We start from the raw sequence: 26,853 nt of genomic DNA on the forward strand, positions 1-26,853 counted from the left end.
GACAAGTGTTACAGTGTTAAGTGCTTTTTATTTGCATGGCTTTTTATCTGCTAACTTTGCATTTAAATATGTTGTTTTAGACAGTGTAATTGTGCAAAAACTGCCTTTGGCTTTGAGATCTTAACAAAAAACGTGATTCTCACATGGCCAATGATGAAATAAGGAACATGAGAATTTATTAGTACTTACATTGTATTGTGTGTAGTTATAAGTGCCTTCACCTTTGCTGTTGGCCTTCAAAAAGCTTTTTATATATAAAAAAATCAGACAACATGATGTGTTTTCTTTCATTATCAGTCTTTGGGCAACCATTGTTATAAGACATATTTATAACTTATTCATATATTACTCTCAACATATAAAGTGGCTTTGGTTTTCAAAAGCAACATAAACATTTAAATTATTTAATAACAAGTTATTAATTTAAGCGTCCTTGATAAAAGGCATTGTCTTTTTTCTACACTTTTGTAGCAGCTCACTGGTCCTCAGTTTCGTAGCCCAAGGCCAGAAACAACAACCAATGTAGTCCTGACTGATGACACTCTCGGCCAATCAGAGCACAGCATAGTTATATGCTTCTCCATATCCCGCCTCCCTCAGGTATCTCTCGATGTTTAGTGGTTCAGGCACTCTGATCACATTCCTCCCATTTGCTGTGATTTCTCCCGCGTGCAGTTTTCCAATTAGCTCCGACATCGTGGGACGTTGTTGGGGGTCCCAGCGGCAACAGGCAAGGATTAAGGAGTACCTGAGAATCAAGGTGAAACACAGTCAAATTTCTTTAAGACGACAATATTATTTAAATATTTCAACACAGTCGTGTGAACTGTTAAAAAAGAAATTAATTACGCCTTTTCGCGACGTAAATGACCGTTGTTTTCGATGTTTTTGCTAGCTTAACAGTTGACGTTAATTGCGTTACAGTAATATATCTATGGTTACCCATTATTTTTGAGAACATATTTTCCAGAATTAGTTTCACATGATTTTTATAGTATTTTTCCCAAACCAAACCGTTTACAAACAAAACGTTGGCAGTCGTTCAAGTTGGCAAATTCTTGACTTAGACTTGAGGACAAAATTATTAGCCCCACTATGACAAGTTTTTCTCAAATATTTCCCAAGTGCTGTTTGACATAATGGAGAGTTTTTAACACAGCTTTTCCAAACATCCTAGTTTTTTCTGGATAATGAAATTATTTCACTTTGCACACAGAAATGAAAATATTCCACAAAAAACCCACAAAACTACCAGGGTCAAAGTTGTTAGCCCCCCTGATGCTTATAGTCAGTAATGTCTCCTTTTTGCTGGATAACAGCCTGCAGTCCTTTGTTGTAGCTTTCAGCAAGTCTCTGACATGTCTTCTGAGGTATCCCTGCCCATTCTTCTTTGGCCAATCTCTCAAGCTCCTCCAGATTTGATAGTCTTCTGGCATGGACCTGGGGATTTAAGTCAGGGCTTTGTGCAAGCCACTCAGTAGCTCACTTTGGTCTTCTGAAGGTAGTTCACCAGGAGTGATGTATGTTTTGGGTTGTTGTCATTTAGAAAGAAAAAGCGGCGACCCAGACCCAGTGTTGTTGCTGACTGCTTCAGGTTTTCTTTCAAAATCTCTGCATCTCCTTCTTTCTTCCTGGTTCCTTCCACCTGGACAAGGTTTCCAGTTCCAGGTGCACTGAAGCATTTCCACAGCATAATACTCCCACCAACATGTTTCACTATGGGGACGGTGTTCTTTGGGTGGCACCCCTCTCCCTTCTTTCTCCAGACATCACCAATGTCTCTATGGCCAAAGAGCTCTAGTTTAGTTTCATCTGACCAAAGGACACACTTCCAGTATTCATAATCCTTCTCCAGGTTGTCCTTAGCACACCTCAGTGTGGCTTGAAAGTGTCTCTTCTGCAGAAGGGGAGTTTTTCTTGGTCTGCAACCTCGCAGTCCATTCCTGTGCAGAGCTCTAGTGATGGTCTTCTTTAAGACTACAATTCCTGACTTGGCTAAGTCCTTCACTTGTGTCTCGGCAGTTGTTCTGGGCTCTTTAGACACATCCCTCACTAGTTTTCCTTCCAGGGTCTTCGAAATCTTTCTCTTCCTACCTCTGCCAGGTTTGGACTGTGGACTCTGGACTGTGTGGCTCTCATTGAATTTCTTGATTTTACTTCTCCAGTTCTTGACACTTAGAAATGCTGTGATAACTTTGTAGATCCTTCTGCTTTGTCAGCATCAACGATTCTTTTTCTCAAGTCTAAATGGATTATTTTTGGTTTTGGCATGGTGCCTTCTCAAGTGGCAGCTCAAACCCTTTCTGAGGCTTTTATACTGTGTGTAACTGAATAGCTCTTGGTTTTAACTTGATTTTATAAGCTTTGATCATTGCAATGTTAAGGCACATCATTGACTAACAGTGGTTTTTGCTATGGCTCAGTAAAAAGGTCAGATCTAAAAGGGGGCGATCATTTTGACCCTGGTAGTTTGTGGTTTTAGTGAAATAACTTTTTTCTGTGTGCAAAGTAAAATAATGTAAGCATCCATGATAAAACTAGGATGTTTGGAAAAGCTGTGTTAAAAACTCTCCACTCTGTTAAACAGCACTTGGGAAATAATTGAGAAAAACTGAAATTGTCATGGGGAGCTAATAATTTTGTCCTCAAGTTTAAGTGTGACACCAGACACTTCAAATATGTTGGATTTATGTGATAGTATGCAGAAACATGAAGGACTCAACTTATCATTGACTTGATGGAAAAAAAAATCAACATTTAGCAAACTGATTTAAGAAATTCATATTAATTTAATTTGGTTGATTCATATTAATTTTTTAAAAGTGCGAAATTTTCTCAGTACAGTGTATTTTTGTGTGACACACCCCCATTTTTTTACATTGCGTCCAAGAAAAGGATGGTTGTGCTGAATTGTCACGCATTTTAAACTTTGAAGTATAACCCACAGTCAATATTTGGACAAATAAAAGTGATACAATGACTGTGAATGGTGGGTACTAAGCATGAAACGAGAGAAGTATCGTATGATTAAAAAGGATATTTAGTTTAACTTACAGTGAGTTGGAGCAGGTTGGCGGCCGCTTGAGATGTTTCCCTCTCTGTAAATACTGCAGTAGTTCAGTCGCCATGAGCTGAGCAAACGGTGGGTCTCCTGAATGCATAGAAGAATTGTATAGTAAGACCCTCGCTCTTTTACTTAACAGATCCATACCAGTATGTAAAAAACATGTTATCTAAAATACAAGTAACATTTGTGAAAGTATAAAGAGTGCTTTGAAGTTTTACTCAAAGTGCTTGTAGAATTGTGGTTGCTTGGGTGTTGTTAATATTTATGCTTTGAAAAAAAAGATACTTCCAACATTTTATTTAACTCTTATATAGACATATTCATATTGATTGTTCACTAAAAAAATATCTCTTTTATATTTCACAATACCTACCTAGTGTTACCATTTCGTAGAGCAGGATACCAAAAGACCACCTGGAGATAGAGTTAGAGAAGGGTGTGATGTTAGAGAAAAGGGATGTCCATATCCATATACTGTAAATATATCCAGTGTGTTGGATTGAAGAAAAATAATAAACTCTACTCAGTGGGTTATGTGCAGGTGTTTTTGGTAGGGAAACATAAGCCAAAATATGCAACAGTAATTGTGTAATGATAAGAGTGGATGAACTGAAAGTTTTGGGCTTTTTCTGTGGATGCTGAAAAAATGCGTGAGGCTTGATGGCTTCTAGCACAGGAAACAGTGACATCTGGTGTCTGGCTTAAAAACTTGTTGCAGGTTTGCATGAATGGGTTGTTAATACAGGCACACATCACTGCTCAACAGTTTTAGTGTCCTGAACAATAAAAGTCCACAAACCCTGGCAATATTGTATGAAATTTTGTTTACCCAAATTCATCATTGGTGCTCCGCTAAGTCCCTGAGTATAGCGTTTACAGAACACTGTTGTGTTTAAGTCCTGAGTAAAACAGTAATGCTTTTCAAGAAACCAGAATGTAAACTAGCTATGTAGTGTTGTTTAGGGACTGATGTTTAGTAAGTGCATGGATCACTTTAATTTCATTTTCACTTGGTTTAGCTGGACCCCCTCCTCATAATCTTACTTAGGAACAGTTGTGTGGAATGTACAGAATGTACATCAAATTTTGCTTTGAAAAAATTAATGTTACTGTGGTGAAACTGCGCTGAAACAGGTTTGGATCTTTTGTAGAATCTCTCGCATTCTGGTTGACCAACATATGAAGAGACAGCATAAAACACCTTTGAGCCTTTATCAGTCACCCTGGATTCATTTTTGGAACTCTAAACAATTTAAAAGACTTCCTTTTTATTTTGATCTTGTGCCATATTTGCTTATTTTCAAAAAGGGGACCTTGAAATAAATGTGCAGTTGTTTCCAAATGATGGTTATATTAGATTATAATTCACAATACTTTAGACCTACTTTCACAAATATGTGGATCATTCCAGCAATGTGCTCTGTATTTAGTTTTCCATGTATTTACTGTTCATACTGAGGAATTGTATACTCACACATCACTGCTCTGACTCATAGCTCTCCTGCTCAGCACCTCTGGGGCCAGCCATTTCTTCATCTCCATGTGCTCTACATCCCCTAAATGGATCTGTGTCCTCCTGCGGTATGCAGAGCCCAGTCCCCACAGCTTAGCAGTCAGATCTCCACCAACCAGAACACTGCGAGCTCCTATGTTGCCATGGATGCAGCCCTGAGTGTGCAGGTATTCCTTGAAGATGTTCAGATTAAAATGGAAAAGCAGACTTTTAGGACCAAAGGGTTGCACAAAAGTTTACATTATAAACTAAACCAGGTTTTTGAATTTGTGAAGGTTCATACTAAGGTCTCAGTTTGACATTATTTATGAAGAATTGTATTTGATACAAACCGAGAGCATAACAACATTAGCATATTATGAATATGTTGTTTGGAATGTTTTTTATGATGAAACTGTAACGAAAATAGAGACAGATTAAAGGATAGTTTTCTTGCTAACCAGAGCAGAGGCCACCTGTCCAGCCATGGTGTAGATCCTCTTTTCTGTCATGTCACATGAAGACTCAGAACTTGAGTTATCCTTCAAAGAGAGAGGAGAAGAAATAAATGAAAAAACAAGTAGTTTGATGTAATCGTGTTGTTTTATTATAAACTTCTGAATAAAATCTTGGCCTGTCCTTTATGTTATGTGCCATATACATATGTGTGAAACCATTTTTGTTTAGTTAATTAGGACTCTCGTACCTGTCGACACCTCCACAGGAACCCCAACAAGTCTCTGTGTTGCAGCTCCTCCACAACTATCATTGGAGGTGAGGGCACTGAGACCACACCCAGCAGCTGTGGTATGAAGAGGTGTTGCCCCAGTCCTGTTACGAAAGATGCAAAACCAAAGAAGTGCTGCTTCTCACTGCTGTTTGCTGTTTCTGTGGGAGAGGTGAGACAACCGATTTTTCATTTGCATGTGTTTGACCAGGATGTTCCACAGTGTTTGCCAGGTGTTTCCCTTTTCAGAAACACCCCCTCTATTTCTGAAATATGATTGATGTAATAATGATTAAGGCACAAGTTTTAATTAGTGTCACCAATCATTTACATATTTTGTGCTTGTACAATCAGAGAAAGTAGTCATTTGTCCTAAAAGGAGCCAAACATGTTCAAAGCTACAAGGTGTTGTGTAGGTAAATCAGTTACCTTTCAGCACCCTCAGTATGACATCTCTGTTGTCCATGCGAGCTCTGTAGAGGCTGACTGTGTCATCAGTCTTGATGGAGAAGTTAAGTGGAAGGGCAGTGACATTACTGAAGCCTCTGTTGTGCCTCTGTGTGGGCCTTTGTGGTACTGCAGCCAGAGTTGGCTTGACATTGCGTTGCACTTGTTGAACTGACATTGGCAGCTCTTCATGTTCCAGTGGGTTTATCCCTGGGGGAGCTTTAGAGAGAGATGTATAGCAGAGTTACACATCTCTGTGTGTAGTTCTACAAAAATCAAGATAAACAGAAGTTAAAAAAAACATGGTGAAATGAACACAGAGATTGCTTGCTGACCATCAATGCCCTGTAGGTGATGTCTGCGCTGGTGCCTCTGAGTATGTCTGTGTGATGAACTGTGGTAGTGTTGAGGTGCTATGATCCGTGTCTGCTTCCGTTTGGGACAACACTTGACTATCCACATGACCAGAAAGGTGACAAGGAATCCCAGGAGGAGCAGCGTGGGGACAATGATCACAGCCAGGTCATGCTCTCTTACAACTGGGAGAGAAAATACAAGTTCATGTGTAAATGTTAGGGCCAAAAGGAGGCAATGCATATTTTAGACTATAAATATGTTATCTATGTGCAGTTTGGTTTGATTGCTGGTTTGACAGATTTTCAAAAACAGAAAATCAAAATTCACTGTATGAAAGGTTCTACGGCACATTTCCTGTGTTCTGCAATGTTTTGCACAAATACAGACCAGGGCTGCACAAAGAATACAGTATTAGACATATAAACACATACAATAACCATACTTTCAACCCATTTCGATGCAGTCAGATGAAGCTAGAGCTGGATGTTGGCTGGTCCCATTTTAATGGTAATAATAAAGCTTTTGTGGATTTAATGTGGATTCAGGTGCAACATAAAGTTCTTTTTTTTTTTTTTTAAATGCTTAGTAGATGGGTACAGAATCTGTGAGCTGTAGCTGATGTGTACACCTACATATTTGTTTGATTACTGCATGTGTTGTCTTTTTTTCTATCTCTTATTTTTTAAACTGTAGAAAGGAAAGACATTGCACTGGTAGTTTTTTTCCTATGTTTTGCTGCCCTAATTCATACACTGCCCATCTGACAAAAATGACTTGGCTAGTTTCTGTGATGAATTTAGATACAGATATCAGATGACTGAAATCATTCTTTTGGAGCGACTGTAAACAGCCAGCACCTTTGGAAAACTCTGCTTCAACTTATGATTAGAGGTTGACTGGTTATCAGCATAAGGCTGACTTCAGGCCAATTATGTGATGGAATTTTGTTTTACTAATAATAATTATAATGTTTAATCAACAAGTGCAATACTTTGACTCCATTACAAAGTGTGTCTTCCCCTCTGGCTTTGTTTTCTCTTTTCTCTTCTAATGTCCCGTCTATAACAGTAGCTTATTGGCTACCAGCCAGTCGATACTGAAACCTCGATGCCACAGTTCGCGTGTGGCATTCATTCCTGTTTCCTGCTGCTACTGTGTGCTGTTTCTAGTGTCAAAAGAGCAAGTCATTATTTGTTTTACTTGATTTTTTCTAAATTGTGAAATTTCACTTTAGCTCAGTAAGTTCATTATATTTGTCATTAACTGCACGTCAATTCCAGATATAGGTTATTGGTCTAAAGAATTACTAATACTCAATATCAGTATCAGCCCTGAGGAAAAACAATGTTGGTGGACCCCTACTTAGGATACTATGAAAATGTTGGATATTAGTTTGCTTTAAAAATAAAATCAGAGTTTGAATGAAGCTAAAAGTACTCTAATTATTGCTGTGCAATGTGGCTCAATAATCTGATCTTGATCTTTTTAGATAAATAATAATGTATAGTGTAAATTCTTTTTTAAAATAAGAAATAAAAACAAGTTCTCAAGTCTGGGACAAGGTAAGTTTTAAGTCTAAATGAACCAAACATTTAACACAGACACCACTGTGAACAGCCAGTTACAATAAAGTCAACATACACATGAAAAATGACATTAAAAAAAATTACCTGTCCATGGAAAAAAGGACATAAATAAAATGCTTCTTATATAAAATGTATAAATAGAATGGTAATTTCCCATTAGCATAAAACATTCATATAGATAATCTTGTTAGAAGTAAGTATCTATTTTAGGCTATTAATAAGCATGTAACTTTATGTGACTCTTTTGTAAACAGCATCTTTCAGGTCCGACACCCTCCCGTCAGTTAGTCAATGGTGGGCTCTTATTGCCAAAATCTCACTGGTTAGACATTTGTGTAGGAAAAGAGAGTTAGAGAACGAGCTGCTGTGAGTGGTGGGAGACAGATTATTTCTGATTAGTATCATTATTAGGATTATTTCACAGGGGGTACACTCTAATAAACTTTGGTACGTGTCAACATAAATGTGCCAGGAGGAACAGGATGAGACAAAATAATTTAGTGGATATATTCTAAGTAATTATTGTACTATGGTCACCAGTTCATATAGTATATAACCAATATTTTTGTGAACTATAGGCAGGCACATGCTGGTCAGTACTGCATCATTTGTTATTTCAGAATAACATAATGGGTTTAAAAATAATTTATTATGCAGGTCAAAGCTTGTTATACCTATTTTTTAAGTTCATTAGACCACCAGGAGGGTGCAAGAAGAACACTGTCAGTTGGTTGGAGTGGGGATAGAATTTCAGTCAACCGAGTTTTTTTTTGGACGGCTACGTTCCTACTTTTAACGAAGCGTTTGACCTGACATCTAATGTGAGTCATGTTCAGGTCATGTCAGAGGAAATGCACTAATTTATTTGAACGCAATACAGTTTTTAACAGTATCGTTTTTATTGTCTAACCCTATAATTGGGTTGAAACTTTATCATCATATGTCCTCAAAATTTTATATATAACTCAGGCCTAATCTATTTTTTAAGATCAATGAGATAATTTTGCAATGTCTAATCATACTCTGGACTAACAGCTGGCTCCATCCTGTTATCTTTGTCTTTATTTCTAGTCTCTCTTTCTTTTACCCTGTTAATTAGTGATAGCTAGTGATCATTTGTCTGCATACATTGAAGGCACATGGGCAGCATTTGACAACAAGCATTTGCTTGTTATTTAATAATAATTGATGATTAGGTGTGCCATTTGCCTTATTTGTTGTTTTTTAAAATGTTTTTGATGTTTCTTCATTGTCGTCTGACACATTTAGTTTATTTGGAAAAAAGAAGAGTCATGCATTGATACTTAGCAAATCCAAACTTTAGCTAGTGCTGATTCTTTATCAGAGTGCTTTTCCTGGTCTCACCACTGACTCTCCTGATTTGGAAATCTGTGCAATCTGTGAGTTTTCAGTACTGAAACCTTCACAAACCCATGTTACAAGAACCCAATGTTTTCTCTTTACGCAAGACCCTTCCCATCATCAAATTATGCTCACAAAGACCTTGTTCATTGGGTTAGAGATATGTTTTTTAATTTATTTTGATTTGTTTCCTCCACTATATCATTAACAAATGTTTTCCTCCATAAGGACCCTTCACTGACCCCCTCCATGCCTCAACCTGGATGTAGAAAAGCATACTCTTACATAACATTACTACAATGCGTGTTGTCAGTAGTACCAGCCATATGAATCATCTCACACCCCTCCTTAAATGCAAATTCATTGCTCTGTGTAAACATTGTTTTCTGGTTGTGGCACATTCTTAGGTGTGGTGAGAAATTTACAGAGTTTCATAAATCATAGCCATCATGTACTCTAAAGACCGAGCTCTCACACCCAATAGTCATCTTTGTTAACCTAAGACACCTATTAATAGTCTAACAAACATTTAGCCCAGTGTAAGACCAAGAGGATTAGTTTAATAAGTGATATTAGCCTAAGAAAACATTTGTTAAAGCCAACCCTGCCCTCCAAAGGAGGAATATAAGTATGCCTGTTATAAAGAATATTTCTTTTCTTGCAATGAATCAGTAATGTGATAAGCTATGTGATAAAAATATTCAGTTGTACGTATTCACAGGTAAGCTTTTGTGTAAAGGAAGACTCTGAAAGAACTGATATCTAAACAAGTTCAGGTAAAAACAAGCAAGAAGAAGATCCTCTTGGAGCATCACCTGCAATGCAAGTTAAGCTTAGGAAATCTGTAAGAGATGCACTAAATTCAGAATAAAACCCATTTTAACAAGTATTATTCACTATTTGATTTGACCTCTGTTCAGACTTTAGCTTTGAGCAAAGTTTGTGAATGCTATATCCTGGAGGGTTATTGTAAGACAAACATGCCGCACTCCCCCTGCAAACAAATAGAAGGACTTTGGGTCTTTATGATTGCAGTTATTGACATCAGCTCTAAAAATGTCATTACAGGTTATTTCTGTGGTCTCACCACCATAACTGAAAACCAGAACCTGCCTTTTACTGACTGGTTACCTGGCAACTGACATTTGACTGTTGTAAACCATTGATATTTGCTATCTGCTATCATCACAGCTCTGTTTGAAAATAAGTTCAGTTTTAAGACAGGGAGAGTGAGAGCTAAAAATTGGGGAAACATGATACTGATTTAAGACTGTAATTAAAGAAAGTTAAAGTAAGCGCAGTGCATTCAAGAAAAAAAGGAATCAGCAAAAATGAAACACCAAAGGGCTGGAATAGTAAAAAAGGAGTAAAAGTAAGTACTGGAAAGAAAAAGGGTAAAACTATAATAAATACAATGAAGTATTTAAAATTTCCTGTAGAGGCAGTTTTTCCATTTCATTAAACCAAATACTGTTGTAGCTAGATAGAAAAAAAAAAAAACTTGGTCATATTTTGAAATAAGGCTATGGTTCAGCTTTGCAGTAAAATGCTGGATCTTTTATGATTTTAAAGAGAAATCTGAAGAGAAATTTAAATGAGTTAAGAGTCTGGAGGTGAAAGGATAGGAAGTGAGAAAGTGTTGTAGATAATGTCCAGTAGTAGACGAAGTGTGGCAGTTGTGTCCTTACTGCAGAGCCTGTCATCCGATGCACACAGATTATCGGTGGAGGAGTTGGATGACATGCTGGAGAAAAAAGAGGAGAGATATATCAACATAACTATTAACTGGAAGAAGAGCTTAGTATTACCTCTGCTCAGCAGCTATCCTAAATCCTCTAAGCTGGGATAGAGTGCAGCATCCGCCTCTCTTACAACTCTGTGCACAGTATAGGCTGGATCACTTTTTATGTGGACTTACGAAGTTGAAATCAACTTTGCTAAATGTCTTGTTTTCTATGTCTATATTTAACTCACTGCCAGAAACATTGATGTTACAGTGGCAAAGATATGTGAAGCCATTACTCCCCAACTTCATAAAAGCCTTCAGGGATTATCTGCCAGTCAGCAGCCCATTAAACTTCTCAAATCACTGGGATGATTACCCAGGCTGTATTTATCTCAGTATTTCCCTTGAACTTTGTTTTACTCTGAAACTCTTGCTGTATTTTTGATCAACACAAAGCAGTAGTTTAGATATCATCTATTTTAAGAATCATTTCTATGATCAGAAGATTGGGAAAGGTCTTCTGGTTATTGATACAGACGTAAGCTTCAAAGAGAGTTCATGTTGATTGCATTTGTCAAGACAGCTAGATGGTAAAAAATGACATTAGATGAAAAACAGCAACATAAGTAGATCTACATCAAACAGATGAGGTTTGGTCAAAATCAGTGCATTTACAGGAGAGTATGCATCAAGAGACTGGTGGTAAGACAAGAGTGCCTGCGTGGCACTGACCAGTGATCTGCCAGTCCGCATTAATCCAGTGAATTTTATACCAATTTCAAACTAAAACACATGAGTTGTTTCATGCTGTGCGGACTGACACAAATTCTAATCAATCTTCAATGTCTTAATTGTCCTGGACTTGAATTCAGATAGACAAAGAAACTTCTAATATGGCTGCAAATTATACTTTGGCAGCCTTAAAAAAACTTCGTAGGTGGCCATGAAAGTGAGTTTATGAGTCAGAAACACTAATGCCACAGAAGTAGAACCTGTTAAAAAAAACAGTGATTCTTCTAAATAAGAGGGTTTCTGTATCCATTGGCCTCAAGTCTGATGTCCCAAATAAACCTGACTGAGATAAAAGGTGGGTGAGTGCTACATGGGGTCAAAAGTATCCAAAACTTTGTAACCAGGATCAGGTGCTCTTTGGAATAAGAGGACGAGGATAAAATGTAAAAATAACTTGCCAGCCATTGTTCCCTTTTTTACATTCTAACTTCACAGATTTGATTATGCTTGAACTTGTGCCAGATCGATTTTCCAACAAGCATTTGTAGCATAGTTTAGATGGCATATTCAAATTAGGAAGTTAAGGAGAAAGACACCAAAATAGGATGTAGGGACACGCTCTGCTGCAGCTCTAAACGCCACTGAAACCACTTTGTACAGGCTTTACTGTTGCCGCCCCCCAGTCTATCTAATTTCTTTAACAAATGAAGCCAAGACTGAGGTGTCTCTGTCGGTCGGGTCAGATCAAAACAAAGCTTATCTCGAAACCAGGCCCAGATGTAAATGTGCATCCTCCCCAATCACAGCTACCACAAAAATTACTAACCTTTTCATTTTATTAATCCCCAACAGCTGCAAGACAGTCAAGGTTTGTCACATTCATCACATGTTATGATGTGAAAGTTTTAGTGTAGATGACCCAAATCAAAGACAGGAAATGTGTGATGGAAGAATCTTTACAGTATATACATTCTTAATACATTCATAATTATTGAAAAATAATCATTGATCAACTTAAAGGTTAAGCAACAATGAATATATGAGTAAATTACCAGTTTTGTGTCTGACCTTATGTTTTGTGTTATTAATGCTGTGTCATCCTCACCTCTCAGAGCATGGAAAACATTGTGAAATACTCTCTCTACGTATCTAGGGTTCAAACGGTTTTTCCAGTTTTAATGACAACAAAATTGTCTTACAGTGAATCATGCTGTTTAAATTTGAATTATCATTTAAAACATTCCTGATCAGCACTGTCTCTCTCCATCAGCCAAGGCGCACAGTCTGAGAGGGCAGAGCAGGTACACATGCAGCAGAGGAAAGAGGAGCGCTTCAGCCATACTCAAACAAAATACAACAATGTTTAAAAGATTGTTTTAAAGTGTAGTTACTGTGAAACAACAAATACACCCATAGACACACTCCTGCTTATGAAATCACCCTGGTATGTGCTGAGCATTTTTGAACACACACTGACACCTTCCTCTGTCCTTCTTAAGGATGGATGCCACTAAACCAGTTTGTCTACATTGTTCTCACGTTCACTTGGAGCTCTCATTCATCAACACAAACCTGCATGCACAACAAAAGACTAGGTCATCTGTCAGCACACATACACTAACAAGATCAGACACTTAAACATGCTGTTAAAGACACACAGACATGGCTAAATCCTTAGACGAAAATGAAGGGTTTACAGAAATGTGGAATTCATACAATGTTGACTTAAACTAATACACATGGTGTACTTTTTTTCAGAAGGAATAAGACAGAATACATACTGCACTTACATAGACAAACAGATAAGACTAAGATGCAAACACAGACTGCTGTATGAGGCATGAGCTAAGGGAACCTCAACATGTCAACAGACACCTGTTGTGATGAAACGTGCCAGTAGCCTTTAAGTAAAAAACATAGAAGTCACATTATAAATAAGTGACCTTTCCACTGCTACCTTAAAGTGACTTATTTGAACCCACACTTAAACACTTTTTGATGAACTGTCATCATCGTATTGTTCATCTTACCTCTTCAATTGTGTGGTACTGCCCAGGTGTCAAACTCTGTGTGCTTCTCTCATCTAAATCATGTAGTTTGCTTTTCCCCCTGAGCCACATAAGCGTAGAGTTGAAAGACCAGTTAACGCTCCAAGCTTTCATGTTTTTGTAGTCCGTCTGCAGCATCTGGTGAAATCCCCAGGAAGACACATTTCCCTTTAAAACACTGATGATGTTAGAATCTCTGTTTCTCTTTTGCTGTTAGCAGTGGGATGTGTGTTCCTCTCTCTGTCTTTCTGTATCTCTCTCTTGCCCTCTCTCAGTTTTGCCACACCCACCCTGTCAGCATTTTTTCCATGTTACCTGCATACACCTTGCAGTAGTATTGAATTTACTTTGTGCATGTTATTGTGTGTCATAGGTTATGTGTTTGGTCATTGAGAAAAGTTTCTTGACAGGCTGCCGTATTTGTCAACCTGAAAGACTAAGTAATGAGTCAACATGCCAGACTTTTGGTCACGTTCAGTTTGACTGATGTCATAACTTACAATGGCTAAGATCTAGTTTAGAATTCTCAAAAGCTACTATACAAGAGTAAATTGTAATTCTTATTTCAGAATTGAATAAAAAGACTTAAAACAGCTGTAGATGACAACATAATCTTTACCTCAGATAGGGATATTTTGAATATTATTTTAGAGAAAAGTGGAACTAGTTACTTTGGTTTAAAATACTACCTGGATCTACAGTATCTTGATCCTGTTTGTGTATTGTCACATTGATAACCTCTGTCTCTATTGTTTCTATAGCGTTGCTATAAACATATGGATATATCCTCTAAACTGTGAATGTGTAGCAACTGATTCTTTCTGATTATGATCTCTATTTTTTTTTTCTTTTTACCTCCCTCAAATGTTTTGACAAAGTTGTTAAAGGTATTTCATAACCCTAAAAAGCTTGTGTATTTTGTAGTCATGTAGCTTTTTAAGATATACTTTAATGTCCACTTAGGAAAATTGTTCTTAGATGCCATCCCACAATTACAAAATCAGTAGAATGCATGAATAGAGATTATATAAAACAAATAAGGGTATACCCTGTTACAGCAGCATTTTTATTCAGGAATGTCCACATTTACATCAACATGATCTGGCAGCAGGGACATACTGACATTTTTAAAGACCCCTTGGCACATCTTACATTTCTTGTTGTTCAGAAGTATCATGGACATAGGCACAAATGAATGTCTGTTTGAATTTTTTTAATGGGTTCAGCCTCGTCTGGCGGACCCTTAATCTTCTTCCTGAAGGTAAAAGCTGACATTCAGAATGAAGAGTGTCAGTTGTCAGACATTATTTGTCTTATTTGGCAGCTGGATAGGCCAGTGGTTTACACAGCTGACTTTGATACAGGAGACTTTGGGTTCAGGTCAATTGGTATCCAGTGTGGACTCCTGGTCAAGGTCCTTAACGCCATGAACACCTGTCTATGTCACAGATGTAAGTCACTTTGGATTTAAGTGTCTGTTAAATGGTATTGTGACATTAATTTCTGTTTCTGCCTGACAACAGACTGCTCCAACTGTGTTTGGGTGCTTTTTTACACCAATGATTTTCATCCAGTTTTGTTATCACTTTGTGTTATTCAGTCGTTTGTCTATGCTTAAATTTGATGTCAAGATCCAAGCCCTCAACTGAGAAGTTTACTTCATGAAGTTTTGTGAAATGTCATATTCTAACTTCAGCTTAACCCTCGCTACCTTGTCATTTTTAGCTCCATCTGGCCTTGTTTGTCCGGAAAACAGACATGCAGAAAGGTGTTAATAAAATAATCATTTTTCAAAATTTTTTTACTTTCACTGCTTCAGATCTCTTCAACAACTTCAACCCTGACCAATTAAAAAATAAATAAATAAATAAATGTTACACCCTTTTTATGCCAGTTATTATACACCGTGTCACTGGTATTTTTTATGGTAAAAAAAAAACACAAAAACACCATAATTCCCATATAAAATGATCTAGAAAAAAAAAACTTTTTTCAGTAAATACAGTCTGGGCCATGTCAATGATGAGTAGTAAAATTGATTTTGATGCATTGAAATTTTTTTTATAGTACCAAATTCCATAGTTTAGCTCCATTTTTAGCTTCAGATCCCTTCAACAACTTCAACCTTGACCACTAAAAAAATAAAACAAAAAAAAAAATCAATGTTACACCATTTTTATGCCAGTTATTGTACACTATGCCTATGACTTGGATTCAGTGAGACATTGTCCATGCTAAACAGATGAGTCCATCGGAGCGTAAAACACATCAGTTTTACCATCCTTTTCTTGGGCCTCTTCCTCTACCAAATCATATGCGAGCGAATGCATTTGTTCATGTTAGGTTTGTTTTATGTACAGGCACAAAGAATCAGTGGATATATGTAGGATATGAATCATGAACACGCGCATTTCCACCTCTAACCAAAATGTGACTGCAAATATGCCAATTACACGCTGATACAAATTTACTGCATATTTGAGATATGATATATTCTTACATATTGATCAAAAGGACCTGTGCATCCTCATGCATGTCCATCCACTTGCTATGAAGTGATTGCAAAGTTGAAGATGTCAAAATGTCCCCCTCTCTTAGTCCCAGACTGCAGAACCCAGAAGTAGCATTTTCAACTGTAAGCGCTCCATTTACGGCATGTCCGGTTGTAAACATAGAGGCAGATTCACACCTGAGCACACACGTAGGAGCACACAAACTTTTCCTTACACATGTAGTCCACTCTCAGACATCCATATCTAGTTGCAAAAATTGGTTCATTTAATTCTGATGATGTTTAGTGGGTGAAATAGCGCTCCAAACAGTCTGAGTCCATGGAAGGAAAACCATGCGTGCATTGCCGAAGGGGTTAAAATGATGCGCTGGCACGATCTGCTGGATCACTGTGGAATGGTGAAATTTAGATCCCTGGTGATTGAGTGACTGCAAAGAAACAGTTGCTTTAAGTTGTTTTGGTACCATAGACACACACTCAAAAAAACGTGTTTTTAATGAAAGTCTCTTTGTCCGATTTCGGACAAACAAGGATAGATGGAGCTATTTCACATCATTCGAGTTCTATGGGCAACGCGTTTTTTTTTTGTGTTTTTTTTTTTTTAATATGAAGAAAAGTAATAACTTTGGCCAAATGTGATGCCTCAATCTATAAAAATGTGACTATCAACTAAAAAAAAATGATGATAAAAATGATAAATGTCCTCAAAACGGACATAGTAGGATCCGAGGGTTAAAGCAGCATGGTAATCAGTGTGTACTTTATGATCCCATTAAGGTGCAGTAAAAGGTAAAGCAGGATGTGTTGTAGAGCAGTGGTTCTCATCTTGCCAAGCGTCAGTACCCAGAACTAGGGGTGAGTATTGGCAAGAACCTCACGATACGATACACATCACGATACTTGGGTCACGATACGATAGTATCACGATATATCAGGATGTCATGATATTGTGATATATTGCGATATTCTACAGTTAACTAAGAAAAATATAGAGATGATGTATATGTAAATCACACAGTACATTGGTGGTGTTCCTGCTATATTTCACAGCAGCAAGACAGAGCTTGCAAACGGCATTTCCTTTCTCTAACTCGCTGTTTGTGCTCCCCCTTTTAACTTTGAAGCCTAAATGCTTCCAAATGTCTGCTTTGAATTGTGCAGGTGTTGTTATTTGTAAGCCATGTGGAGGTGTGGAAGTCGTATTTTACTAACAACTCGGCTAAAATATTAGTTTTTACTTTTTACAAAAAAATCGATATTAAGAGTTGAAGTATCGATATTGTATCGGATATCAAAGTATCGCGATATATTGCCGTATCGATATTTTTTCACAACTCTATCTAGAACCACCTCCTTAACAACAACCTGTGACCCTCATTTTGTGAAATCTTTCAGTCATAATCAAATATTTTAACATAAATACCTATAGATAATAATAAATTCATAATTTGTAAATACCCTCACTGACCTCTTCAGTAGACACATCTGTGCAATGTAATACACACCGATAACATGAATTTTACTGCCCACCACGTCCCTGCAGATGTCATTTTTTGTCAATTTTCTCGTATTTCTTCTTTTTTTCTGTACTGGCTTAATCTTCACAGCGGTGGGTGGTTAGCTTGGGGCACAGGGGGTAACCCCAGCTGGATTCACTTTACACCATGTGTTCGTGAGAGTGAGTGTGTGTTTGGGTTTGGCGTGAGGATCCATGCATGTGTATGACTATGCCTGTGTTGCAATGTAGTGTGCTTGTGTGTGTGAGCAAGCCAGGGTCCTGGCTGTGTGTCCAACGCAGCCCCGGTAATGCTGAGACAGACGCTGAGCGGGTGGGTTTATTTTTGGGTCAGTGACAGTGTGTCAATGGCCGCAGATGCGTCGGAAAGGAAGGCTCTGAGATACAAGCAAACCCTGGTCAGTATCTCATTCCTCCTCTTTCTCTCTCTGTTTCTCCCTCTGTCTTTCTCAGTCCATCCGTCTCTCGTTCGTCACACTGTTCTGTCATGCCTCTGTTGTCTTTCTGCAGTCTCTTTTTCTGACTTGCTCATGTTGCTCTTTCATGACGCACCTGCACTGGCAGTATTTGCTGCATGTGCATGGATGAAGCATGTCCAGCTCACTGTATAGATGCCTGTGAATGAGCTACATCATGAGTGAGTGGTTGCTGGTGGTAGACATAGTGAAGACCAATTAGCTGATGTACAATAACAGGGTCATGCAACAGGTGCTTAGCCACTGTGCACCTCCTTCACCCCTGATCTCGGCATGCTCATATACACATGCACGGACCTAAACGCACATACACACTTTGTCGCTGCGTTGCTGTTTCCCTCTTCCAGTGCTGACCACCTGTTTCCCCCCTCTCTGCGCCTTGTTACTTCAGCTCTGATTGGTCTTTACACATGTAGAAAGGAGGTTGTGGTTGCATGATTGTATGTGTGAATGCCTGTGTGCATTTTTGTCCCTGCATGCACATCTTCATTCATCTACAGAATGTGATGCATGTGTGCGTGTTTAGAAGAAGGGAAACCTGATCATGCATTTGCAGTGGTGTTAATCCTCACCATTCATGTGGTTCCATGTATTTTTTTTGGGACAAAGCAGTCTGAAGGATGTCACAGAACACCTGCAGGATCTTTATCGTGGCTTGCGTATGTTCCCTCATAGACCCTTCATATTTTAACAGTTGTGAGATGCGTATTAGGGGACCTGAAAGATAGAAACACTTTAAGTGTGTTATGCAGTTTGATGCAGCAGCTGTATAATAATCCCTTGTTGTACGAGTAATTGATTTACATTGAACACGTGCCAAACAAAAGCATTGTCAGTGGTTTGAATAAGCCAAAGGCAAAAATCAAATTAAGATGTTTGCATCTTCCAGTATGTTCTGAATTTTTTTTTTCTTGTATTTTGCAACTATTCAGAACAGATATTATGTTTTTGATTAAGCCAAGATAACAGTCAAAATTGTTTTCTTTCTGTTTGTATAAACATTTCAGCAGCTACATTTACCAAATGCCTGCACAAGATTGATTGGACACAACAGCTAGACATTGATAACTGATATCTGCTCATGCCACATAGTTTGGTCAATGGCTGCTGTATTTTAACAGTGCCAATATCATGCAACACTGATGTTAAAACAATGTATCTCTAGCTCAACAGAACACACTGATAGAACTATAAGGCAAGAAAAGGCAAGCTTATTCATATTTATATAGCAAATTTCAGCAACAAGGAAACTCAAAGTGCTTCACACAGGACATCACAAACACAATGATAAAGAGAAAAAGAAACCCAACATAACATTAAAAATATTTTTAAAAGTGATTAAAACAGCCAATTAAATCCACAAATGATAAAAACTGCCAAGATTACAGCATGATATCTGTGGTGGATCTTTTCCACACCACACCATTTTAAACAAAAGTTTCTTACAAATGGTGCATCTTGCACTGCCTCTACTTATTTTTCATGTCTTTATTAAATTGATAGGGGTGTAATTCAACAGTTTCATCCTGATACAATACAATATCAATATTTTGGACAATGATATGATATTTTCCGATGTCACATAAGCTGCTATGATTTTAACTCGATTCGATATAGGGGCCTAAGGTCGCTATCAGGCGATTTAATGCACAAATTTTAGTTACTGAAACAAAGGAACAGTTTCTGCAATTAAATAAATAATAAATAAATATCAGGTCTGTGTATTTAATAAAAACATCTCCAACAAAAAGAAAAAACCTGCATTTCACTACAACAAATGTTGTCTCATTTCTTTAAACTAAGACCCCTGATTACCTGTAAGTTAGGAACATGACTATGAACATTTGTGTTAAAACATGTTGACTTAAAACAGCAAACATTTTCAGTACCAAACATTTTTATTTCCTCAAATCCTGAGATCGCTCTAAAGGAACAATATGGACTTTTTCTGCAACCCTTTATAACAATGATCACATTTTTGGCCTGTTTTCCCATTTTAGATTTTTTTCTTCAACTTATCTACACATATGTGGACTTCAACAGTTATTTCTGCTCAGTCGTGATCAGTCCTTCATACTTTACACATGGGCCTATTAATGTGGCAGATAATACATTTTTGATTTATTGCAACCTTGATTTGAATAAATGAAGAGTTTAGACTGGAGCACAGTTTTATTTCAAAAGATGCTCCTGTGATGGGCAGTTTTGGGGGGGGGGGGTGTTATAAAGAGAACAGCTGTCCTGCTTGAATCACGTTAAGTTTGGACAGACTATATTTTAATTATAAATCTAACATGGCATAGCGAAATAAAATCAGTGTATCAAAGGAGTCTGCAGCATCAGACAATGCTTACGCTACCTAAGTCATAACGAGTTGAGTGTTTTTTTTTAATCTGTGAACAATTTCATACGACGGTTGTATATGGATAAAGATGTGGACGTAGTCGGCAAACTAAGGGGAGAGACCTGTCCTGCAGTAGTGTCTGTCTGAAGTATGTCCACACGGCCAAGGGAGGAGAGGATATCCTCTTTCCCTCAGCCGCAAAACTTTAAGCCACTGTTGCTGGTGGGCTAGCTTGCAGCTAGCTTGTCGAGGACACTGCCTGAGGCAGAAGCTGACAACAGGCGTGCGGGAGGAATTTCAAAGTAAAGGTGTGGTTTGGAGCATTGATTTAAGTCGATGTTTTGACTTTCCATCAATCTGATTGGATCATCAATCAACCAATTCATGTTTCATTGTACATCGATGAACCATTAGGCTACACCTCTGTAAACTGGGTGAATGAATTAATAAATTGTACTGCTCATTTTGGTAATCTCAAACCCTGATAAACATCACAGGATAGTGATATGCTTAAGGAAGACACTACATAATCAAATCACCTTCAGACAACTGAGAAGCCCTTTTGACCCTTCCTTTATTTAATTAGAGCTGGCCACAAACCGTGGCCAGAACTCTCACAGTACCATCAATTACAGGATTAAACAGAGGTAGTTGCAGTTATGTACCAAACTTACTACCCAAAAAAGTCTAAAATGCTTTTTAAGAAATCCTGCATCCAGATTTAGTGTATAAAACTGATTTATAAATAAAATATAAGTAGAAGAAAGTAATAATGGAGCTCAGAATATGTAGTAGAGGAGAAAAGAAATGGCTACTGGAATGTTGTAGGTTATTCGTGGTTACATCAAAATGACGCATTACTTTGGACATTTCAGTCACTATCATTTGATTACTTTGTGTCGTATAAAGCTGCATGGCTTTTGTTGTAGCTCTACAAAACTGCTGAATAGTGAAGCTTCATTCATTTATCTTTCTAGTTTTATATAAGAAATACAAACAGAATTTTATTTAAACTACCAGCTGTAAATGATAACAAATTAGAAATAAACTCACTTTCCCCTCTAAAACACTGATCCAAACAGTTGTAGTCTCTGTGGTGCTGATTGGCTAGTATGCGAGGGCTTGTGATCATGATGACCTATGGAGTTTAATGGCTGTTGAAACCTTATGCCTATGGGTAGTCCAGGAAGTGCAAAGTCATCCAACCTGTGTGGGCAAATGTGTGTATGAGGGTGTGTATGTGAAGACTGTGGTTTCTGATGACCCTTATGTTTATGCTATCACTCCACAGTGCAAAGGTATAAACAGAACTGTTTTGCCACTTTTCTTTTTGTTTTTTTAAGTATATTGTGCATTTTGTTGAATCATTTATGGCTTATTTTAATGCTTTAAGCTGGTCCACACACAGGGCCATTTGTAACTTTGATATAAAGGAAAATCAAAATGTGATTAGAATTAAAATCAGTCCAGCTAATACAATCTACAAAGACAGGGCATGCTGCCTACGAGTCATTCAAAGAATGCATGGAGTTAAACCCTCCTCTATTTTAGAAGACCTTCATATGCATTAGGTTTGACTTCAAATGACAGCTTATAACGGCATGCACTCATATTTAGCTGTACACATGTATCTCTGTGTGGAGGTATTTGGACATCAAAGAGCTGACAAGTGACGTTCAACTGAGTTCATGATCACAATGTGATATGATCCAGTTTGGAAAAAAGATCAACACAGCTACATCAACAGTAGATATCTTGAAATATCTCCTAAAGCAGAGGGGATTCAGGTGGAAAACGATTTTCAGGGATGTCATATGACTGCAGCCATCCTGCCTGGATATTTACTAGAATGAAAAAATTACAATATGAGTTTCCATTCACTGCTTTTTTTTAGTGATGAGAAGTAATTTTTGAAAATTGAAATAGTCATTTGTGAATCATTTTTTTAAGGTTTAATTTGACTTTTATCTGACCGTAGAATATAGGCTACATACAGTACTTCTTAATTCATCATTGAATAGCACCCTGTTGTTATATGGTAACATCTCCAGAGGGGAGCTACAGCACATAGTAGTGCTGTTGGCTGACATAATGCAGTGTTGAAAGACACAGGTGTTTAATAAAGTGGATCTGTTGAAATCATGCAGATTGTGCAGTTTTGTTTTTTTTTTGTCTTCATCCCTTAGTGTGTAATCATTTATTAAGCTGTGCAATCTGTGCACAATTTCTACTTCTATCTGTGCTGCATCACGCTCTGCTATCATCTGTTAGTGTTTTAAGAGACTAACAGCGTCCTAACGACATACAGCGTGAGTGAGCATCAGTGACTGATTCCCATATCGTAGTGTCCTGACATTATGATGCAATGCAGCGCAATACAGTGCAGTACAGCACAACACAGCCCAATGCAGGCTGTGACACATTTTACTCCCAGTCACCCTGTTCCTGTCTTCCTCTATGTTGCTTTGCTGTGAGATGGGTGAGGAACAATGAAACAGGCAGATGACAAGGCTAAATGATTGTCAGACAGGAATATTTCCTTGATTTTCTTTCTTTTCCTCTCTCGAAGCTTGTTAGCTTATTTCACATGGTGGAGGTAGTCTGCCACTATTGTTTGATCACCATATCTTATATAAAGCTGTATGATTCTTGCTGTAGCCTGAGAAAACCGCTGAGTAGTAAAGATTAATTCATTTGCTTTCTTTCTCGTTTTATTTTCAATACATACAGTGAAAAAGTATTTGCCCCCTTTCTGATTCCTGACTTTTTTTGCATATTTATCACACTTTAATGTTTCAGATCATCAAACCAATATTAATATTTCATAAAGACAACCCAAGTAAATACAAAATGCAGTGTCTGATTGATTTTTAAATTTTTTAAGGGGGGATTGGGGGGGGGGGGGTTCAAACCTATCTGGCCTTGTCTGAAAAAGTAATTGCCCCCCTGAACCTAATAACTGGTTATGCCACCCTTGGCAGCAATAACTGAAATCAAGCCTTTGTGATAACTGGTGATGAGTCTTTCACATTGCTGTGGAGGAATTTTGACCCACTCTTTTTCACGGAATTGTTTTAACTCAGCCATATTGGAGGGTTTTCCAGCATGAACTGCCTGTTTAAGGTCACACCACAGCAATTCAAGTGGATTTAGGTCCAGACTTTGACTTGGCCACTCCAAAACCTTAATTTTGTTTTTCTGAGCCATTCAGAGGTGGACTCGCTGGTGTATTTGGGTTGTTGTGTTGCAGACTGCTTTAGCTTGAGGGCATGAACTGATGGCCGGACGCTGGCCTTCAAGATTTTCTGGTAGACAGCAGAATTCATTTTTCCATCAATCACAGCAAGTGGTCCAGGTCCTAAAGCAGCAAAGCAGCCCCAGACCATCACACTGCCACCATCAACATGTTTGACTGTTGGTGTGATGTGCTTTTTATTAAATGCTGTGTTATTTTTACGTCAGATGTAACGGGCCGCACACCTTCCAAAAAGTTAAACTTTTGTCTCGTCAGTCCACAGAATATTTCTACAAAAGTCTTGGGGATCCTCAAGATGTTTCTTGGCAGATGTGGGATGAGCCTTTGTGTTCGTTTTGGTCAGCAGTGGTTTTGGCCTTGGAACTCTGCCATGATGCCATTTTTGCCCAGTGTCTTTCTTATGGTTGAGTAATGAACTCTGACCTTAACTGAGGCCAGTGAGGCCTGCAAATATTTGGATGTGGTTCTTGGTTCTTTTGTGACCTCCTGGATGAGTCATCATTGCACTCTTAGAGTCATTTTGGTTGGCTGACCACTCCTATGAAGTTTCACCACTGCTCTAGTTTTCTCCCTTTGTGGATAATGGCTCTGACTGTGGTTTGCTGGAGTCCCAAAGGCTTGGAAAAGGCTTTGTAACCTTTTCCAGACTGATAAATTTCCATCACTTTGTTTTTTTTTCATTTGTTCTTGAATTTTTTTGGCCCAAGGCATGATGTGTTTCTTTTTGAGATCTTGTAGCCTACTTCATTTTGTCTGACAGCTTCTATTTAAGTGATTTCTTGATTCAACGAATCTGGTGGTAATTAGGCCTGGATGTGGCCAATGAAATTGAACTTAGTTTTCCAAAAACTGTGGTTAATCACAGTTAAATCATGATTTAACAAGGGGGGGTAATTACATTTTCACATAGGGCCAGACAGTTTAGGATTTTTTTCCCCCCTTAAAAAATTAAATAATCATTCAGACACTGCATTTTGTATTTACTTGGGTTGTCTTTGTTAAACATAAAAAATGTGTTTCATGATCTGAAACACTAAAGTGTGATAAATATGCAAAAATGTCAGAAATCAGAAAGGGGGCAAATACTTTTTCCCGGCACTGTATGTTATTTTGTCTACCATCTAAATTAATAAAGATAATAATAGTAATAATATTGCTAAAAAAAAAGTGTCTCTTACACATTTGAAATGTGCCAAAATCAAAATGTTAACTGTCTCAGATTAAATGTTTTGATAATACAACTGCCTGTTTGCCTGTCTGCCCTCCTGTATTTGTTGTATTCCTGTTACTCACTGCAAGTGAGCTCAACCAATCACAAGTCTGGGCGCTCTTTTAGACTCAAATGTACACTTCAATGGCAGAAAACTAAACCTGCGAAGCACTGTAACAGCTCAATTACAAACAGTGAGCTCTGTAGAGGACTTGGTAGAAATGCACCCCTTTTTATTGAGATGATACCCCTTAATTAAAATTAGTTCTCCTAATTGAACAACTTGCTGTCTGGCTCCTTCAAACAATCCTGAAAGTGCATAAAATAACAAAAAAACAATTCTTTTCAAGTGTAGAAAACTGTATTTTAGACCTAAAAGAGCCCACTTTAAGGTGTAAGGTATCAGGGTGAATAAAAGAAAAAAATAAGCATGCTCATCGGTTCTGCTTTAAACTCCACAAAAGTGATGCTCAACTTTCTAAGCAGCATCATCTTGGTAGTTTTATGCATTCTGCTGATATGTAGAGCTAACCATCCAGTCTAGATAGCAACAGAAAGTTATCTGCTGATGATAATATCAAGTCGATTTTATTGTGCATCTCTAGTTGGATTAGGACAGCTAAAATGACAGAGAGTGGAAGACATGGGAAAAATTAGGAATATGATGAGGCATTGAAAGGCACACTGATGGCGAGAGAGAGGAAGAGAGGTGTGGGAAGTGTAATGAGGAATATTGGATCGCACTGGCACTAAATTTAGCCCAGAGTTGTGTTTCAACAGGAGAGAGCATGGGGAAAGAAAGATAGGGGAGAAGGGGGCACCAAAGGAAGGAGGTAAAGGAGTACAAGTGATTAGTGCAGAGTAGAGTTTCACTTGTAGAGAGAGAAAACAGGAAGGAGAGGTAGTGAGGTAATGGAGGGAGGATGGATTTCTGACAACATAACAGACATGTTGAACGCCCTTTTGCTGGGCTGGTCAGTAGTGATAAGATGGCAATATTTTCTAATGTGTGGCATAGGTGTCACATCTGTGAATCATTTTATCACCATTTTTGTCTTTCTATTTGACCTTTGCCTGCATTAATAAGCCACCTAAGCCCCCATGCATTTCAAGGCCGTATAGATACCAGACTTGCTGCTCCGTGCACCCACCTCTGGGCTGCAAGTGATCTTGCATTCCTTTGCAGGTGCATAGTGTTAATTACAATTAAATGAGCATGTTTAAATGAACATTTATTGGATCACCTGAAATGAGTTTAGAGCATATCAGAGTTAGGGATAGGAATTGATTAGACTTTATTAATATCAATGCCATTATCAATTCTGCTCAATTAAATTCTTGACACTAGATTAGCAAATATTAGTCATTGCCCATCACATGCCCTTTTTTGTATTCAAAAGAAGGAACTATTTCTTATATATCATCCAAAAAAGATAAATGAGCTTGAATGAAACATTTTATTAGGTGTAAAGAAGAATCAGTCCAGTATGCTTACTGCAGGTGTGGTGGTGACAGTCTCTCATGTATCAGTCTGGTGTTACATTATGGTAAGATGATAGGTGACCCCCTTCCCAGTGCATTTGTGTTTGCTCTTTGTGCGTTATGCCCTTGCAGACATGAGCTTTAAAGACATGTCAAGGATGATCCCCTCATTCTTAGAATTCATGAAGCCTCTTTTTTAAAAGTTCTTTTGACTTATTTAACAGAAGGAATTCTTCTATGTCGCCTGTCTCACAAATGAGTACTACTGTCCTGGTCAGCAGGACATTTTATTAGTAAAAATTCAACATTAACACGTCAACACTGCCTTCTAATTAAGACATCCAAGGCTGCTATTGTGGAGGTCGTGCTGATTGTTGGAATTCAGTTACAGTACACTGTGAATAATGGAGATCAAGTTTCACTGTGTGTTGACTGGCATCTCTGCTCACACCTCCCTGTATGTGCACATATAAATGTGTGTGTAAATCATCCATCCATCAATCTCTTTGTCCA

The 26,853-nt window shown here is 37.9% G+C and overlaps 1 protein-coding gene across 2 annotated transcripts in view; it reads left to right on the forward strand.

The window, feature by feature from the left end:
- The first annotated feature begins 677 nt into the window (after positions 1–677).
- LOC121524121 (chloride channel protein 1-like) overlaps positions 678–26,853 on the forward strand; it is a 72,690-nt gene continuing 46,514 nt past the window's right edge. For both annotated transcript variants that reach the window (XM_041809336.1, XM_041809337.1), the window contains exons 1-3: positions 678–760; positions 4,564–4,747; positions 5,284–5,458. In XM_041809336.1, coding sequence (XP_041665270.1) covers positions 5,369–5,458 — 90 coding nt within the window. In that variant the 5' untranslated portion in view covers positions 678–760; positions 4,564–4,747; positions 5,284–5,368. The remainder of the gene's footprint in view (positions 761–4,563; positions 4,748–5,283; positions 5,459–26,853) is intronic.

The sequence above is a fragment of the Cheilinus undulatus genome, linkage group 16, assembly GCF_018320785.1.
Source record: "Cheilinus undulatus linkage group 16, ASM1832078v1, whole genome shotgun sequence".
In the NCBI taxonomy this organism is placed as follows: Eukaryota; Metazoa; Chordata; class Actinopteri; order Labriformes; family Labridae; genus Cheilinus; species Cheilinus undulatus.